General features: G+C 39.2%; 1 protein-coding gene across 9 annotated transcripts in view; it reads left to right on the top strand.

The window, feature by feature from the left end:
• Positions 1 to 17,845, top strand: part of LOC106922368 (protein MTSS 1-like) — a 45,350-nt gene extending 27,505 nt beyond the window's left edge. For 4 of the 9 annotated variants that reach the window (XM_088013759.1, XM_088013761.1, XM_014994721.2 and 1 more), the window contains 13 exons: positions 88 to 172; positions 1,398 to 1,489; positions 1,673 to 1,747; positions 7,613 to 7,770; positions 7,884 to 7,991; positions 8,116 to 8,213; positions 9,449 to 9,713; positions 10,688 to 10,798; positions 12,734 to 12,976; positions 13,182 to 13,388; positions 14,226 to 14,388; positions 14,480 to 14,773; positions 15,264 to 17,845. In XM_088013759.1, coding sequence (XP_087869885.1) covers positions 88 to 172; positions 1,398 to 1,489; positions 1,673 to 1,747; positions 7,613 to 7,770; positions 7,884 to 7,991; positions 8,116 to 8,213; positions 9,449 to 9,713; positions 10,688 to 10,798; positions 12,734 to 12,976; positions 13,182 to 13,388; positions 14,226 to 14,388; positions 14,480 to 14,773; positions 15,264 to 15,718 — 2,354 coding nt within the window. In that variant the 3' untranslated portion in view covers positions 15,719 to 17,845. The remainder of the gene's footprint in view (positions 1 to 87; positions 173 to 1,397; positions 1,490 to 1,672; positions 1,748 to 7,612; positions 7,771 to 7,883; positions 7,992 to 8,115; positions 8,214 to 9,448; positions 9,714 to 10,687; positions 10,799 to 12,733; positions 12,977 to 13,181; positions 13,389 to 14,225; positions 14,389 to 14,479; positions 14,774 to 15,263) is intronic. The other 5 variants (XM_014994723.2, XM_014994726.2, XM_014994730.2 and 2 more) reach the window with 5 other exon arrangements.
• Positions 17,846 to 18,867: the final 1,022 nt, after the last annotated feature.

Consider the following 18,867-nt stretch of genomic DNA (forward strand, 5'->3'; position numbering starts at 1 on the left):
TTATTAGACGCATCTGTATGAAACTTTGATATATATATATATTTTTTTGCTCTGGAAGTTTATTCATCATGCTCCTTTCTGTTCTAGGTGGCACCAGAGACATCGGGTCGGCATTGACCAGGATGTGCATGAGGCATCGCAGCATAGAGGCGAAACTCAGACAGTTCTCCGTGTAAGAAAAATTACACACTGAAATGTTGTTCTTTTGAACACACATTGCTCTTTGGCCAAAGTTATCCTCCAAAAAATGTTGACTGCTGCTTCTCCTGGCCTTTTGTGTTGTAATGTTTTGGGTGTGTGGGCGACCGTGACCCTTGTTGTGGAATGCTGAGAAAAAGTCTATTTACTTGGACGCATACGCATCTATAATGTCAAAGGAAAGATGGACACAGCACAGCTTTCTGCCTTGCCCCCTCCCGTTACCACACACATCCCAGACAAGAGGCTCTTTAATTTCACTTGGCATTTCTGTAGAGATTCCATTTGGATCTCCATAGCAGGGGCCGTACACGTGGGGTCTGCCATCAACAACCACCCACTGACACACACTTTGTGGAGATGTCTGCAAGAGGGAGAAGTCTAATTTTAGCTCGACTTGCTAAGGCTGCAGCTGTCCGCATTTCACACACTTTACAAATGTGTCTAGGAAGACGTTCATGCTTGGCTAATGATTGACAGACATAACTGCACAAGCTTAGTACTTCCCCCTGTGTCGCACAATCAGACACTTGCAGACTCTTTTCTCACAGTCTGTGTTTTTTTTTTCTTCTCCCTCCCGGTTTGTCTGTCAATGATTGACGTGAGATTACGTGCCACATAAATAAACCAGACTTTATGTTTGTGCATTTTTCAAGCTTGGCAGTCTGCTTTCACTTAAATTGGATGATAAATATACTGCTGTCGTACGTATGTATTTTATTTCCATTTTGGTACAGAACATCAGACAGTTGTAAATAATTGTGAAGTGGAGGGAAAATGTTGAATGGTTTTCAAAGGTCAACTTTTCTTTGCAAAAATAGCTGGAGACCTTGGAGGCTTTCACAAAACAGCTGCATCAACACCCAGACTAAATTTTACACAGGTGAACTTTATTTGATGACTGGATTGTATTTAGGGGTATATAAATAAAAGGGGTAGAACGCAGAAGTGTGTCTTTGCATGAAAAATTTTGGAGGTAATGTATGTGGGGGGGGAGGGTAAGTGGATGATCTTGTTTGGCCTTTGTTCTTCATGACGTAGCTCTGTTTCGCAAGAGCTTGTCGGTTTAATATGAGTTCTTGCCATTCCCTTCCAAATAGACATCCGAAGGGCAGAAATGTCATGAAAACTACATTTTCATTTGCATTTTCATTTTAATCTGACCTCAGATTAAAAGTGAGAAACCTGTCGTTTCACAGGTGCTTTCTGGAGGGTCTGATTAACCCTTTGCAGGAACAGATGGAGGAGTGGAAAAGAGGTGTCAACACTTTAGACAAAGACCATGCAAAAGGTGAGGTGATGATCCCTCAAACTCATTCTCGAAGTAAATTGTTGCTAGTTTTATCACTTCAGTTCACAGTTTATATTCATCTATTCAGTAGTGCAAAAATAGACAAAATATTTTGTCATATAAATTGTTAAACGCTCAATAAAGCAGTTGATTGAACTCTGTTAATTGGTCTTTTTGTAACAGAGTACAAACGAGCGCGACAGGAAATCAAGAAGAAGTCCTCGGACACATTAAAACTTCAGAAAAAAGCAAAGAAAGGTGAGAAGAAGCTTCTTGTGAAGCCATTTGCATTTGACGTGTGACGTCAGGCATACATCTTATCAAATAAACAAGTTAAATGCTTTTTAGTCATGGATGATTTATTATCAAGCCTGGAAACGCAAAACTATTAAGCTTTGCAGCAGTAGTTCAACAGCAGGTAAGTTTATTGAAACGAAGCTGCTGTTTTTGCCTTAGGCGGTATGTTGTTGTTAGCCTAGCCAGACCTGACGCTTGTTTTTCCATTGACCTCTTGGTGAATTTGTCTTCTTTAAACATTTAGCCAGGTAGCTGTTGTGAAGGAGCTTGTAAAAGGTCACAAGGGAAAAAGCTGCAACTCATCTATGTGTATCCCACTGGTTTTATATGCAAGCTGCTATTTCTTTTGAGACTTATGATTGAAATACTGCATTAGATATATACATATATTCCAATGTAACAGCTGGTGAATGTAAAAATCTGTTGACAAGAATTTAGTGCATACTAAGAAAATTGTGCTGAAAAATATGTGGAGAGAAAACTTCATTGATTTATTTTTTCTATTTTAATAGGAAATATGTATAAATTAAGGTTCAGTTCTCCGTTTAGCATGTGTATTGAACAAGTGTTTTCCTACTGAGTAAGTTGTGCAGCTCTAGTAAGGCTGAACATTGCCTTACTTGGTAAACACTGTGAGAGGGCAGTGCAGTACTCTTGGCTCAGGTTATACATACTTGATCACCTAAATGGAAAATAGTGCTGTACATAAAAAGACATTTGGCTGGCTGTCATTGTGGCATGTTTATAGATTTGGATTGGTTTTCATATTTAATTTTTTTTTTTTTTTTTTTTTTTCAGACATGTTAGCTACTTTAAGGAAAGCAAGGAGGGGGAACTCATTTCTGTTTTTGCATTCCCATCTTTTGAAGTCTAGATGAATGAGCCTGTCAGGATAGCACCAAGTACTGCATCATTGCAGGACTATTGCTATGCTAAAGACAATGCAGATTATTTAATATCTGTTTTGATGGCATCTGAGAGTATGCCATCAAAACAGATAGCATGTGCTGTCTATCTGCGATAGCCTTTACGTCACACTTTTCATTACAAAGTCATTTTCTCATGTTTGAATCCTTAAACAAGGTTTTAGACATGCATAGGCACACATTGATAGATTAGAGTTTAGCTGTCAGTTTCTCAGTTCATGTGGATCTTTTTCTCTCCCTGCCCACCCATGGTTGATATTCTTCTCTTAATGCTGCACTGCAGCAGACAATCATGGTAAGTCACTTTATAGACAATATTTAAATAGTTGCTCATGCTACAATTTATTAAGTGTCTTGGTTTTATTGGTAAATGACTAATGTAGACTTTACTTTCTTGTCATGCATTCTTTTTTTTTATACAAGCTGTAGCTACTCGTTAGAGACTCTAGCAACATGTTAGTCCTATTTATAGTGTCGATCTCCTTTTTAGTGTAGTGTGTAGTGTAGATTATAGAAACAATAATTAAGGATTTGGCCTTCTTTTCATCTTTCACTGTTCTACTTTTTTGTGCCATCCCATTCATTACTTTTAGTTTTGAGTAAGTTGCTTTTTCTTTTTAAGAACCTTTTTAAGATTAAAAAAGAAGAGAAAACCTTGACTTTCAGAAATATGCTCTACACAAATTGTTTATCCCGCTAAGAGCTACATAAGTCACATAATGCTTAAACACACCTGTCCTTATGATAACACTGACATTAACAAATAAAAAATAAATTTCAGTCATAGCCTTTGAAGCATTTGCAGTGTATTTTGTTAAAAAATGTTAGAGGAATTCCTCCATCTGCCCAAACTTCTGCTGCAATGTTAGACATACAGGGTTCCAAGTCTGGAAAAGAATGGAATTTGAGTTATGTGTTATTTAGATCTAAATGGGAAAAGAAAATGGAGTATGAAAGATTTTTTTTGTATGTCCTTACTACTCATTATCCCACTCACTCAAAGATTTGTCTATTCACCCACCATCACTCATCCACACATCCATCTGCTTGCTCACTGTAGATTGTGCATCCATCTAACATTTGCCCAGCCTTAATCCATCAGTCTATCAATGTTGCAAATTAAAAGCCTGACGACTCCAGAAGTATTTGTAGATCGACAGAAAACTTTTGTAAAATTTAAATATTTTGAATGGATCAAGATTTTTAGAAATTTGAGTCTGGAAAAATATGGGACATTGACATGTAAACTTGTTTAGACATCATCCTGAATAGACATTAAATAAAACACAGACTAGTAGAAACTTGCGGCTCTCAGGGCTCAGTAAGCTTTTGCAAACCTTCTTGGCTTTGTTAAAGCTGACATAATCTTTGACTTGGTATGCTCAATCTGATTAACCTTCATGTCCGAGCTTCACAGCTGTCAAGAGCTTGAACTCCGGCTTTTGACTAAAGACAACACAAGACTACATACTTTCTCTTCTTATTAGCTTTCCACTACCACTCAGAGGTGACCGCTATGTTTCATCTCAAAATCCTCAATCTACTACATTTTGAATAATCAGGTTATTCAGCTGTCGTAGAACATTACGAATTCTCTGTAATGTTTCCCTGCTACCTAATTTTTCTCATTAATCTCAGTAGATAAATACTGAGATCTACGTATTTCTACTTTATCTAACTTTAAGCTGAAATAATAGTATTTAAGTATAGGTTTATGCGTATTAACTGAATTAGGGACATTTACTTTCTCATAAAAAATACCACACCATCCACCGTCTTCTAGTTGGTTACACAAGATCTGATGTTTTCTTATCTGTCTCATGAGAGTGTTTTTCTGACCCAAAAGCCCAGCAGCACTCAGAATAAGTCTAAAATTACAGCCTAATTTAATCATTGACCATGTGAAAGCTGGAGCAGTTAATCCCATTTGTGTCTGCACACATGTAGCAACATGTGTGCAGAATGAGGGACAGTTCAACCCCTCGAGTCAGATAAGTTGAAGCTGGTAAAGACGGCTAAGATTTAGTCAAACTCCTAAATGCTTGAATTGTTTTTATATTTTGACTGAGTTTTTGCTAATAGTTTGTGGAGCTTATTGCATGTGTGTATATCATTCTGGATCAGTTTCCATATCATTAGCTTTCTGTTTTGTCAATTCCCAGCTGCCTCATTTAAAGTAAACGGTCTTGATAATTGGTCACCTTTTATTGAGATGAAATGTAAACATTTTTTTCGGTGCTATGTTTAAGACTAGCAGGTTGTTTTGAAGTTATGAATCTGTTAAAGTAAAATATTCTAATTGTGCCCTTAAGATCCGTATTATGGATTACAAGCTTGTATTTTGTGGTGAAATGACTGAAAGTTTCTAATCTTCAGTCTAGCTTGATGGATAATCGTCCAAAGCAGCTCCAAGTCAATTCGCCCCTTTGCTAATTGGTAACCACATTTTATACCCATATTTTGGCATTTCATGTCCTATTTTCATTTAGGAATAATAATTAATAATAGTTAAATTCCTAGATATCATTTTATTTAGGGAAATGTTATTTTCTACAATTCTAAAATGACATCCTATTTCAAAAACACAATTGCTGCTGTTTGAGTTATGAGAAGAAATGTCAGCTTTAAGGTGGAAGAGTTGCTTTCTCTCACTTTGTCCTCAACTTGACATGAACTTTATAGCCAAGTCTACTTCGAGCCAGAGCGTATGTGTTGTACTTGAATATAAAACGTATTTTTAAAGTGGTTAATTTGCTTTCTGTAGTTTCAGCTGTTGGATATTTTACTTTATAGATCCACATTACAGACGGCCTTCACATTACATTACAGTAATGATAGAGGAGCTGTTTATAATTACTGATTACAAGAGTATGTGAGATGTCAAACCAACTTATAAATAATGTCCAAGGCAACAGGATGGAAAAAGATTTTGCCTGTAGGGACAACGATAATGAGGTAGGTCCTGCTGTGGAAAACAGACTAATGAGTGAGGCCAGTTCAGATTTAGTCGTACCGTTGCACAATATAATTGTTTGCCGGTCTGGTCAAAATTTCCCTTTGGATCAATACAAGACCGAGAAACGTGCTGAAACTTGGACTTTCTAGTTGAGCTACATTTAATTTATTGCCCCATAGACCGCCAGTGTTTAAGATGCTTGCATAACTCACATTAGCATTAAAATCTCTGTGCTTGGCTTGAGGTCTGGATGCTATACATTTCATTATAACATTATAACAGTGCTTGTAGTCATGTTGCAAGCTAGTGTTGATTTATTTAGATGGAGATGGAAAAGTACATAGACTCCTACAGTGCTGTGAAAAAAGTATTTGCCTTCTCAAGGGCAAGTACTGCTCTTTTTTTTTTCCTCATTTCAGATAATTTTTGCTTGTTTAAGATCAAACAAATATTTGATATCAGAAAAAAGCATATACTTTTTTGTTGTTTAATTTATTAATGGACGATAGGACAACTAAAACAAACACGGCCACTTGTGGTCAGAGCACTGTAATTATCATCTAAAGATATTACTTGGTTGACCTGCATTATCTCAGTCGGATTTAGGTTCAGACTTTGACTTCTTAAAAACATTTTTTTGATTGCTGTGCTTTGGATTATTCTCCTGCATCAAGCACCCATTGACCATACAGAGCTTTTTAACACTTCACTATTGACTATGACGTTCATTTGTCTTTGGATTTCTTTCATTTGAAGCACTATGTGTTTGTTAGCCTACTTCATGTTGTCAGACCAGTTTTATTTAAGTCATTTATTGATTCTACATGACTGACAATTATCAATCATAGGTGTAAATGTTTTTCAAGGGTAACGTTTTCACATATGAGCATATAAGTTAGGATATTTTGGGGCACGGGTCTACTATCAAAATCTGCTTAATTTGAAACATTTGTGGCAAATACAAACAGAAGAAATCTGTAAGGGAACAAACACTGACCATTGTATGTTTTATGATGCATTAACCCTGCTTTATGCACCACTTGCATGTGGAAATTACAACAAATGTCAATGAAAGGCAGCAATTTATCTCTACACTGGCATAGGAGCAGGCAGAGACCACAGACCTTGATGTATTAAAGTCAAAACATGTTTTTGTGTAACTGTATCTTTAGTGGTTAGATAATGCCTCTGAGATCCACAGTGCATCATACGGTCACAGGCAGTCGCCAACCTTCCTGCCTCCTTCAAGAACTCAAGCGGGCCTGATTTGGCTTCGGGGCATCCTGTCTTTTAAAACCATGCACACACAAACACACTCACAAATCCTAGACTCACATTTTTACTTGGACTCGCAGCGAGAAGACATGCAAGGCTGCACGTCAAGATAACCTTGGAATTGTAATGTCCCACTCTGGATTTGCATATTTATATTGAAAGTCACACAGACAGCCGGAGGGCCAGATGGTGGTGTTGGTACTTTGCTCTTTTGTTGTGATAAAAAGTCTTTATTTTTTTTAATTTTTTTTTTTTTTTTCAAAAACATTTTCTGAAATTTCAGTGTATGAAAGAGGAAGGTAAAAATGTCTAAAATGACTCCAACCTTTGAGTATATTGTAGTAACGGCCTACAGACAACAGATTAGTCTGAAGAAGATAACCTTTTGCCCTCCTTGAATAAGAGCCAGGAAGTGCTTCAGTAAGAAGAGGTGCTCTTCATGCTGAGGTGATACCCGAAGTAGTGGGACATTTTACATAGCATCATTTGACATGCCACAAAAAAAAAAATCTTCACTAACTTCCTTTTTATGTGCAAAATCATAGTTTTCCATATTCAGTGCATGGCTATTGCATGACAAGTAGTGATGTAGTATTTGGTTTCCTGGTTCCATGCCTTATGTAATGACTAGTGTATTTTTGTGTATTTGTATTCTGTTTGCTTGTGAAGGCCGTGGCGACTTCCAGCCCCAGCTGAACAGTGCCATGCAGGATGTGAGTGATAAATACATCCTTCTGGAAGAAACAGAGAAGCAAGCTTTGAGGAAGGCTCTCATTGAGGAGAGACAAAGATTTTGCTGTTTTGTATCCTTGCTGCAGCCTGTAGTGGTGAGTAAAAAAAAGAGGCAAACTCATGTTTTGATTACTGTAACCGTACTACGACTGGATAAAATACGATCCGTTTATGGGTTTTCTGCTTTCCATGTGCTTGATGCTTTTAGGATGAGGAGATCTCCATGTTGGCAGAGGTTACCCATCTCCAGACCATCTCTGAGGACCTCAAGGCCCTGACCTCTGACCCGCATAAGCTTCCTCCTGCTAGTGAACAGGTATGGGGAGGGAAAAAAAGCCAAAAATCCTGAAATCTTGTCATTTTTACTCTTTGTTTTGCCCTTGTTTACAGTCAGGTAAAATAAGTTTGCTATTTCTGTTAATATTAATGATTACTTTTAGGTGATCTCAGACCTGAAGGGCTCAGACTATGGCTGGTCATATCAAACACCACCTTCTTCCCCGAGTACTACTACGTCCAGGAAATCTAGCATGTGCAGGTATGTTTATGCAGTTTTGACCTTCATGTTTTAAAAGAAGTAGAGTACACATGAACCTCCTGCATCCAAGAAACACTGTGTGAAATGAGTACAGAAATATGAAATGGTCAAGGATGCTTTATTTTATGTAAGAGGAAGCTCAGTAATCTGTCAAGTGTACATTTACCTTATGCATTTGCATTTCTCTAAAAGCCTGAAAGTCTTTTTTTTTAATCCAAATCAGAAATGATGAAGGCATTAAAACTGACAGTTTTCCAAACCATGACTGACACCTAGTGGCCAGGATGAGCTGGGGGAAAAGTCTTGACTATTTAGTTTCACTCTTATTGATCACTCAATGAGAATAACACCAGTACGATGCAGAATGATTTGGGGGAGTGGGGAAGTTAGCTGTTCAGACTATGTCTTCTGCTCGCTGTCCTTTGCTTTCTCTAATGGTTTTTGTACAACTGCTCTGGTTTAAAGTCAGAAATCTACTGTCTGAGTTCCGGTTTTCACTTTTTTATCTATCCTGTTGTTCTTGGACAATCTATTCTTGGGTTGTGAGTGAATTTTAATTCTAGATAGATTTTTGATTTATATTTATTTGAATATAAAATCAGAGAATACCACATGTATCAAAGGGATACATGTGATACTGTTAATTTTTACTTTTCAAAAAACAGGAGTAACATTATGAGTCTCATAAGTGAGTTCAAGTAATAAAGCAGCGCTTTTTTGTATTTCTTTTGGTTTTTTTAAAGAATAATTGTGGTGGTCGGTGTCTTGTGTATTTTTTAATTTTTTAATCATTTGGGTGTGTATTTTATACTTGTTTCAATGACTGGAGGAAGTTTTTTTCACTTATTATTGACAGTGATGTGTGTAATCTAATTAGTCCTTGAATTTGTTCAGCATCTGAGTATTTTGTCTTGATAAAAGTCTACCCTCTGTATTCATTATAATTTTTTATTTTATTATTTTGTTTTACATTGGTTTGATTGGATTGGCTTCGGTCACTGCTTGCTGCATCATTTTATGCCGTGTTAATCGTTTCCCACCCTGTCTCCTCCACATTCCCCTGTTATCCTCTGCCTTTTATCTCTCCCCTGTCTCCCCTGTCCTCCCCCCTCCACTCGACCCTTCCTCTTTAACCCGTGGCTTCTGGTGAACTTGCCCATCTTTAACTCTCCTTGCCGCTGCTAAACTTCTCCCACTGGTCCTCCCTTTGTGCCGTCCTCCTTCCCCTTTCACAGTAGTCTGAACAGCGTTAACAGTAGTGACTCCAGGGGTTCCAGTGGCTCTCACTCTCACTCTCCTTCCTCCTCTTCTTCCTCCTCCTCCTCGCATCACCTCTTTCACCATCATCACCCCTGCCATCGATACCGCAGCTCCACATTACCCCTGCAGGCCCCGGTTCGGCTCTCTAGCATCTCTTCCCACGACTCTGGCTTCATTTCTTCATCGCAGGACCAAAATGCATCGTCCAAATCCTCTTCACCGATGCCAGCTGAAACAAAGGTAAGACGGGGCCAATAAAAGAGATACCCATATTTATTCATATATTCAATCCGGCTCCCTACTGAGAGCCAGTCTCCTTCAGACAGACAGTTGTCTGGCGGTGGTAAGTATGTGAAGTCATTTCAGTGCTATTATTGTATCATAAATGTGCAGGAAATTAGTTTGCTTCCTTTCTAGCCCAGGGTAAAACAGGTCAGAACCATCCTGCTATGAAAGAAACACAAATTCACCACTGTGACAGACTGTGGTTTGGCTAAACTTAAAACCCTCAGAATACGCTCAGTTTTATTTTGGATTAAATGAATCATAGTTAAATTATATGCTGCTGTGTTGCCTGTATGTTCTACATACATTAGGAATATGTCTATATCGCCTCAGTCTGACTCTCTGACAAAGGTTGTGAGATAATAATGTGTGAGTCAGTCCAGGGGATTGTCTGTGCGGGCTTTGAGGCTTGCGATCGACCGTGAGAGCAGTTGCATTAGTCGACGACGTGCTGCTCGCCAGCAACCAGAGCTCCTCAGCCCAGAACACATCGGTTTAGTTGGACTCCAAGTTTTTATGATCCGCTGAAGGTGGTTTGGCAGCTCCATGCCTGACCCACATACAGTACAGGCCTGGGAAATGGGGCCTTGTGTTTGCTCACTGTGGGTTACAGTATCGGATGCTTAAAAGGGGCTTTAACTTTTTGGAGGGTTTTAACTGAGCTTCTTTTTAATGAGGCTGACACTTAACATGTTGCTCTTAATGGCCTTGCATCTAATGCTGATATAACTCTTCTCCTAGTGCACTGTTCCTGGTGCGTTTCCTTACTAACTCGTGGAGAAGTCGCTACAGCTGCCAAACAGTTTGCCTGTGCTTCTAGCTGTCAGTATGTCTTTGCTTTAATTCTCTCTCCTCCATCCGTGCTTCCTTCTCTCTCCCACCTCATCATTCCACTTCCTGCCGGCTGCTCCCTGTCCTCTCTGTCACAGCCTTGTCCCAGTTCCAGCTCCTCTGAGACGTCAGAGACTGGGCAGCTTCACGGTGACTGCAGCACTGCCTGCTCTCTCACCGCTACTGCACTTCAGCATGCTACTGACAAGGTGAAAAGCTCTTTCTGTATAATGAAGGCCAGATATCCGCTTCCGTTCAGTGTAGGAAGGTTGAGGAAACTGAAGCTTGCAAAAGGATTAATATCACCTGGTTAAAACCACAAACTTCTGCATATTTGGTTGAAAATGTATGTTTTAGATCAATGCGAAGTGGGTGATATTTCAGTTAAAAATAGCATGATATTTTTTTTTTCTTTTTACAAATAATCTGAAAAGTTTGGTGGGTGTTTATATTCAGCACCTTTTTTGTACAATCACAGCTGCAACTCTTTTTGTGTACATCTCTACCAGCTTTGCTTGTAAAGGTGCTTCAATAAACCTTTGCTGATATTAGGGCTGAAACGATTCCTCGAATGATTCGAGTACCTCGATTACTAAAATTCCTCGAGGAAAATTTACCTGCCTCGAAGCTTCGTTAATTTATGTTTTATTAGTTAGCGCACCGTGTTCCGGCCGGGACTTCATTTACGTTGCGCGGAGCTCTCACTTCCGCCTCTGAGTTGTTGACAAAAGCTAAGTCTCAGCGGCATAAAGTCCAATCTTCAAGATTGGCCCGTGGGGATTTTATTGATTGATGATAATGCCCGACTTTTTATCGTTTTTTGGGGAACCAATAAGCATCCTTAAAATGACTTGGGGAATGCCTGGAGTACGGCAGCATTTCTCCTCCGGGGCTGCTGGTTGAAAGCGAACGGCGGGAAGAGCGCTGAGGTGAGCGGATAGACTGAACAGGGCGGGCGGCTGAGTAGCTGATGCTTACCGTGTAAATGTAGCTTTACCGACGAACCGCACAATAAATTTCATATCCCGGTCTGAAGAAACGGGTGGCGGAGCGCATCGTACATGGCTGGTAGATGAGTTTCTGAGTGTGACCAGTGAAGGTGTCGTAAATATCCCGTATTGCTTCCCCCGTGTTCGTCCCCCGGTCTAACGGTTCGTCAGTCCGCTGGTCTATTTCCTCCCCTCCACCCCATGTTCCTTCATTCGCCCTCTCCTCCCACTCCAGACGGCATTTCCCGTATTTTCAAACCCAAAGCGTGACAGGTTAGGTGGCAAGGTGAGTTTAATTAATCTATTAAACTCACTGAAGATGAATACATAAACTAAAAGCTGGATTGTAGACATTTTTTATAAGCATATTTGTGAGCCTGCCTCTTTGTTATTAAATTCAATATAATTTCAGATTTTTCTATAACTTTTCTTCTGGTTAACTTAGAAAGTGAGCTATTATTGTTACAGGTTAGTTTTCTAAACTACAAAAAAAGCAACTGTTAGGGATGTTCAAATATGAAAAATTGGACTGATATTGATATCTGATAGTATTATGCCAGATTTACCAATATTTCATTTTATAATTTTTTTTATCCGATTACTCGATTAATCGTAAGAATAATCGATAGATTACTCGATTACTAAAATATTCGTTTACAACAGCCCTAGCTGATATCTTTACTCAGCCCAGTCAGATACTAGATTAAAGCATTTGTGGGGTCTTGCCTCGGATTGTCAACTAGATCTGTGTTTTACACATGAACAGGGAGTGTGTTTGGTCTCAACCTTCCATTTTCTATTCCCCCTCATTCGTGGCAGAACAATGCAGATGGCACTTAGTATGGCTTTTTTATGCAATGGGTTTTCTTCTTGGTACTCTTTCTAATACATTAGTCCCCAGATAACGGTTGAGCCGTCAGAGTTTCTCAGTTTTTCAGATTTCATCCATCCATCCATTTTCTTTAGCATTCAGACTCTCATCTATATTGATGTTGGTTAATCAACAAGGATTTTGATCTTATTTTGCTTTCATTAATGTATCCTCAGTTATGTATGTTTTTTATTATTTGTTCACCATTTCATTTATTGATCCCATTGCTTCTTTTCCTTTTGTTTGCTTCTGTTGCCATTGGTCTGTCCTTCCATCAACACCAGTTGTCCAATGGCTTCGACCACTACAGCCCAGCCAGTCCCTCCTACCTGCATAGCAATGGGGGGAGCTTGGGCTCAGCTCCAGGCACTTCCTTCCCATTCTTCCCACCATCCTCCCCCTCTCCCTCCACCTCATGCCCCACTCGTTCCTGGTCACGTCCCGCCTCAGCCTTGCTGCCAGACTATCCCAACTATTGCACGTTGGGGTCCCCGATGGTACCTTCATCAAAAGTCCCCAGCTGGAAGGTTGGTCATCACCTCAGACTTGATGAGCAACACATTTCCATTCTCCTTGTGTGCAGTTTGCTCATCACACGAGTTTGCTTGGCAATTTTAGAATTAATTTCTTATTTTTTAACTTTCAATCTTAAATCAAAAGAGAACCATTTTAAGGCTTTGAAACATCAGAGAAATGTGGGAAAAATCATTATTAAACAATTTTTGTCCACAGGACTGGGCAAAGCCAGGGCCTTATGACCAGCCCATGGTCAACACACTCAGGAGGAGGAAAGACAAGGAAGCTTTGGGTGGGATGGAGAATAATGGGAGCACAAATGGTGGCAACAGCCCCCCTTCAGACCAAACATCGATCTCAGCGCCCCCTCCTGCTCAGACACAAACACCAAGCCAGCAGGAAGAGAAGAACAGGATCATGAAGGTCAGTTTGTGTCTCCTCTGAATTTGCTGTGAAAAGTGTTTGTCCCTATAGAGATCTCTTAATTTTGCTAGCAAATTTTAATATATAGTAATTATAAAGTGAGTAAAAACCAAATGCTGTTTTTAAATAATGATTCTATTTTTAAGGGAAAAACAAATATCCACACCAACTGGCTTTACATTGAAGAGTATCCCAGTTAGCCCAATGACAGATTGATCCACCCTCGACAACTAGTGTCAAGGTTTTGCGTTAACTGGCCATCAAACTTTGGAACCAGTTTTAGACTGATTGATGTTAATGAATTGGATTCTACTGTCAATATAAATAATCTGTAAACTGTTTTTTTTTTTGTTGGATATTGTTTTGCAATAAAAGTTTTTTTTTTTTTTTAATGATCGGAAAGATTTAAGTGGAAAAATGAGGGGGGGGAAAGCTGATGAAATTTGTAAGAGCTCCCTTTTTTTATTTGCATTTGTTATTAGATCCAGAAGAGCTTTTTTGCATGCTTCCATTGAGCACATTTAGTCATGTCCTAAAACTGCAGACCGATTTTTACAAAATTACTCAATGATTACCTTTAATGGTGATACTTATTTCCATATATTGTTTAATGCCATCTGTTAACTGTGAGCGTTCAACAAAAACAATTTTGTTGCAGTAACGGCATGTAAACAATGTGAATAGCCCTCCACCATTAATGTTCCCCGTTAATGACTTTAGTGGGTTGGACTTAATTATTTTAATGGCTTTAATACACTGCACTTGGTTGTATCAATTCAGTCCAACGTCTTGATTTTGTCTTTCCCCCCACATGTTGATTTCATCTGGTTTCGTCAGGCTGATGATCTCGAGGCCCAAAATGAACTGGCCCTGGCTTTATCCAGGGGTCTGGAGCTGGACACCCAGAGGTCAAACAGAGACTCCATCCAGTGCTCCAGCGGCTACAGCACTCAGACCAACACACCCTGCTGCTCCGAAGACACCATACCGTCACAAAGTAGTAAAGTTTATCCTGATTATCTCTTCAGAGATTTTGTGTCATAATCCACTCTGTACAAGTGACTTAACCTCCTCATATTTGCCCACGACAGTTTCAGATTACGACTACTTTTCCATGGCTGGAGACCAGGAGCCTGAGCAGCAGCAACCGCAGCAGCCGTCTGACTTCGACAAGTCCTCCACGATCCCCAGAAATAGTGACATCGGCCAGTCCTACAGACGCATGTTCCAGACCAAACGGCCCGCCTCCACAGCCGGCATGCCCATCACACAGACCCCATATCCTGGACAGGGGACGTACCACGGGGCAGCCTATCCCTCCACACCGGTCCACACAGGAGCCTATCCGTCTGCTCCTGCTGGCCAATACACTGCTACTTCTACGGGTACAAATAACTGAGGTTTTTCTTATTGCAACCACAAACTCAGGCATATATTTAAACAAAAATGAAAATAAAACTCAAACAATTAGTAATAGAATCCACCCGAGTGTAACTTATTTTGAGTCATGGAAGCAGGTCAGAGGTGATAGGAAGATTAATAGAGTTAAATAGAGGTTGGTCATTAGGCAGTGAGAGATTTAAAGCCTCTAACAGGCAAAATGTGGCTCAAACAAATACCAACTATTTACTCTGTGGGACTGAATACAAATCGTACTCCACACCTTTCAGATTTTGATTTATTTTTATTTGAAAAACATGTTGTTTTTCTCATGTTTTATTGTAAAATATCAATAAAATACATTTTGTTTTCTTTTGTGTATCTGTTAAAGGTTGCTTCACGTTAAAACCACAGTTTTCTAGCAGCTTTTATTATTTGCTTTGTATCATCATTACCTGCCAAGGATTCATCCCACCTCTGTAATCCTCCCTGCAGGTCATGGTCCAGTTATCATCACCCCTGGAGTTGCCACAATCCGCCGCACCCCCTCCTCTAAACCCTGCGCCCGTCGCTCCGGCTCTGTGGGCGGAGGCCCCATTCCCATTCGTACTCCTGTCGTGCCTGTGAAAATCCCTACAGTGCCTGATATGTCAGGAGCAGTTAACGGGAGCAGGAGTCCAGAGGAGATCCGAGGAGGAGAGGAAAGCTCATATTCCTCGACATTTGTAAGACCGGACGAAGCTGGCACGCTTCCTTTGACGTCCTGGAGCGGTCAAGCCTCCACCAACCCTCCGACCGTTCCCCTGCCCAACCAGCTGGTCCAGCCGTACCAGAGAGGTGGAGAGGAGGCGGACGAACAAGATGAAGGAAACATGCTTGTGGCTATCCGCAAGGGGGTCAAGCTCAAAAGAACCCTCACCAACGACCGTTCAGCTCCACGGATCGCCTGACGGCATCATCCGACTGCCAGCCTGGTGTCACAAGTATCTTGAGCTTTGATGATGGAAATTTCCATTAAAAAATATTTGGGAATTTGGTCAAAAGCTTTAAAAGAAAGAAAAAGCTTTTTGTGTTTATAGGAGACACCTCTCTTATGAATTGTTCACTTGTGAAAATACGTCACCTCAAAGACATTTAACCTCGACTTAGTGTAGATTTTTCTTTTTGGTTGATCCATCAGTCAAAGGCAGAATCGTTGGCATAACCAGTAGTAGACCAGAGCGCCCCCTTGTGGTTGTTTCTGTTTCCGCTGAGTAGATTTATTCTTCATTGGCCATCAAACAGAAGCTCTAAACCAAAACACTTATCATTTGTGCTGTGTTGGGTCCATGATGCGTGTTGTAACAGTGTGAAATATTAGGATGTGCTTCTGTGAATATTTTTCTGAAAAAAGAGCACAAATGACTTGGCTGACCTTTTCCTGTGGTAAAACAACCACTGTTTATGAAGAATAATGGACACTAAGCTGTCTTCCACTTACAGCTCAGAGGCATAAACACAGCTCACATCAGAGCCCCTCATGGACCCGAATGGCCGACCCAGGAAGCTGTGGCAAAGCAGAGGAACTGACTTTGTGCTACCACTTGTTTGACCACGCATTGCTGCAGGCTACTTTGTAAAGTGTAACGAGGTTATATAAATAGAAATTTGATCTTTTGTTTTAAAATATTTGCTTGTCTTAGTGTCTTTATAATTTGTAAATAATTTAGCACATCTAAATTGAGGATGAGTGTGATGGTTCAGAGTGATGATTTTTAGTTTCAAAACATCTAAAAAGGTTGTAATCATCATCGGCCTCCCCTGCGTTAATATAAATTTTTGGTTAAACTCCTCCTGCAGGTGTTTGATTTCTCATATCTATTGGCTCTGCAGACTACATACTGAGATTTGTAGGATGTATAAACGTTATTGACCCTCTCCTATCGTACTATGGTATCCATGTGCAACAGTTTGAAAAATTAAAAACAAGTGATATGAATTTTTAATGAGACAAACTATTTTTGATGTAAAGATTCTCAGTTAAAATTTCTAAACATTTTTATTTCCAAGTTTAATTTTTTTTTGTTTCCTTTTACTCTAACAAGAAAGTACTTCTGATTAACATTTCCAACTTTTGCAGTATCATTCTTTATGTACAGATATTGTTTCAGTCAAAAGGAGGAAATCGGATCAACATGTATAATTCATAAACTATAAATATAAGTAGCATTTTAGTTACTTTTTTTTATCAGGACTTTGATAAGATTTTGGGATACGAGATTAATCCTCGTATCGTAGCATTAGACTATAAGCTAAGGAGGTTAGTGGCACCACGTCTGTAATTCATTTGCGTTTCAGTTCAAGCACTGTGTACTTCAAGATGTATGAAAGTGTAAATATTGTTTAGCGATGGTCAGTCGAGGAACTCACACATTTTTAATTTATTTTCTTTTTCAGTGTTTTAATTCCATCTTGGTTCTCATCTTATTTCTATTTTTATACGTTCTAAAAATATATATATACCAGAGTGAGAAGGTTGCTTATCCGTTCCAGTGTGAGAAAGATATAAAACAGATGTGCAGATGAGAGGCAAGCTGTTTAACTGAGTTCACGGGCAACAGTATTATAAGTTTTGTGTACAAAATAACTGTACAATTTTCTCTGAGTTGGTTAAAGTGTCTGTATTGTTTTAGTTTTTGCTTGTACAGTTATTTTAGCATGACTGAACAGATAGTGGACTAACACAGAAATATTCATAAACTTGACAGCTGTCCCCTGAAGGCAATTTTATTTTATGACCTGGTCATTTTTTTCTGTCTGAATATCTAAAATATGCTATTAACCTGTAATTCCCATATTCAAATTCTTAGCATAAATATATATTTCCAAATGCCAGTGTATCCTATGAGTAAGAAGTATATAGTTTGTGAAATTTTGAACATTACAGTTTAATCTGTGACATAGTTTAGTCTTTTGCTCATTTTCTCAGTGGAGAGTTGACCTCTCGCTGCCTGTCCCTGTATAGTTTAAGCTTTGATGCTGTTTATTTTTCAGGAAAAAGTGGCACCTTTAGAAATATAATAAAAATAATCAACTTACTTTGGCTCAGTTGTTCTTGTTGTTTTGTATATTCATGGTTTTTGAGTGGGTATAATATAATACCTATTACATTTTAAAGGATAAAAATGTTATATGCAATACCTGACAATCTTTGAACCAAGAACCATTTTATATTTTTTAGACTCGAGCTGTAATTTAAAACCGATATATTAGACGCTATAATTTGTACATTTTGTTTGATCGATGTATTTCACACAGCTTTTATACATAAGAGAGACTGAATGCAGCCCAAAGAACTTAACCACCGCCACACACAGGGACCAAACGTTGTGTAAAAAAAAAAAAAAAAATCTTGTTATGCGACACTGTGGCCACCAGAGGCCGCTCTTACAAAGGTTTAATTACTAGCTCTCAACCAACGTCTACATGTTTTCATTTAAGATCTGTAAACACGCTTATAATCGGCAAAATATTTAATCACACTCAGGAGACGTTAGCTTTTAATTTTAATTTTTTTTTTAATGAATGGGCGCCTTCCTTCTGAAACATAATGCCACGTGATATCTTTTTTTCCTTTGGGTGTGGACTCGGGTTTGGTTAAACAATTGAAGTGCCCCACCTGGATGGAAAGGAATGGGTGAACACACCCATTTGTGACATACTTGATTTGCACTTGTCTAATATTTTCATCTTGACTGAGCTATGAATAGTTACATAAAACGTTTTGGCACTTATTTTCATTGACAATATGAACCAGTCATAACATCCTAAAAATAGTAATCACATGACGCCTTTTTATTCCAAACTTGACATTAAATTGCCTGTATAACTTGCCCCGTTTACATACATTTTACACATTCTTCAGCACAGCAGGCTTTGAATTTCTGACCCAAGCAGTCCCCAAATGAGACTGTGATCAGAGGTGCGTACGTCTGACGGTGCCGTCAGAGTTACGCACGGAGGAAAGCGGCGCTGCCATTGGTCAACATTTTCGAGGTCGCTGCCCGCCGCTGTGCCCTCTCATCCGCCTCACTCCATCCTGCCAGCTAGAGGTTAGTCC

The sequence above is a fragment of the Poecilia mexicana genome, unplaced genomic scaffold (assembly GCF_051168715.1).
Source record: "Poecilia mexicana isolate PSO_F unplaced genomic scaffold, ASM5116871v1 scaffold_16, whole genome shotgun sequence".
Classification (NCBI taxonomy): domain Eukaryota; kingdom Metazoa; phylum Chordata; class Actinopteri; order Cyprinodontiformes; family Poeciliidae; genus Poecilia; species Poecilia mexicana.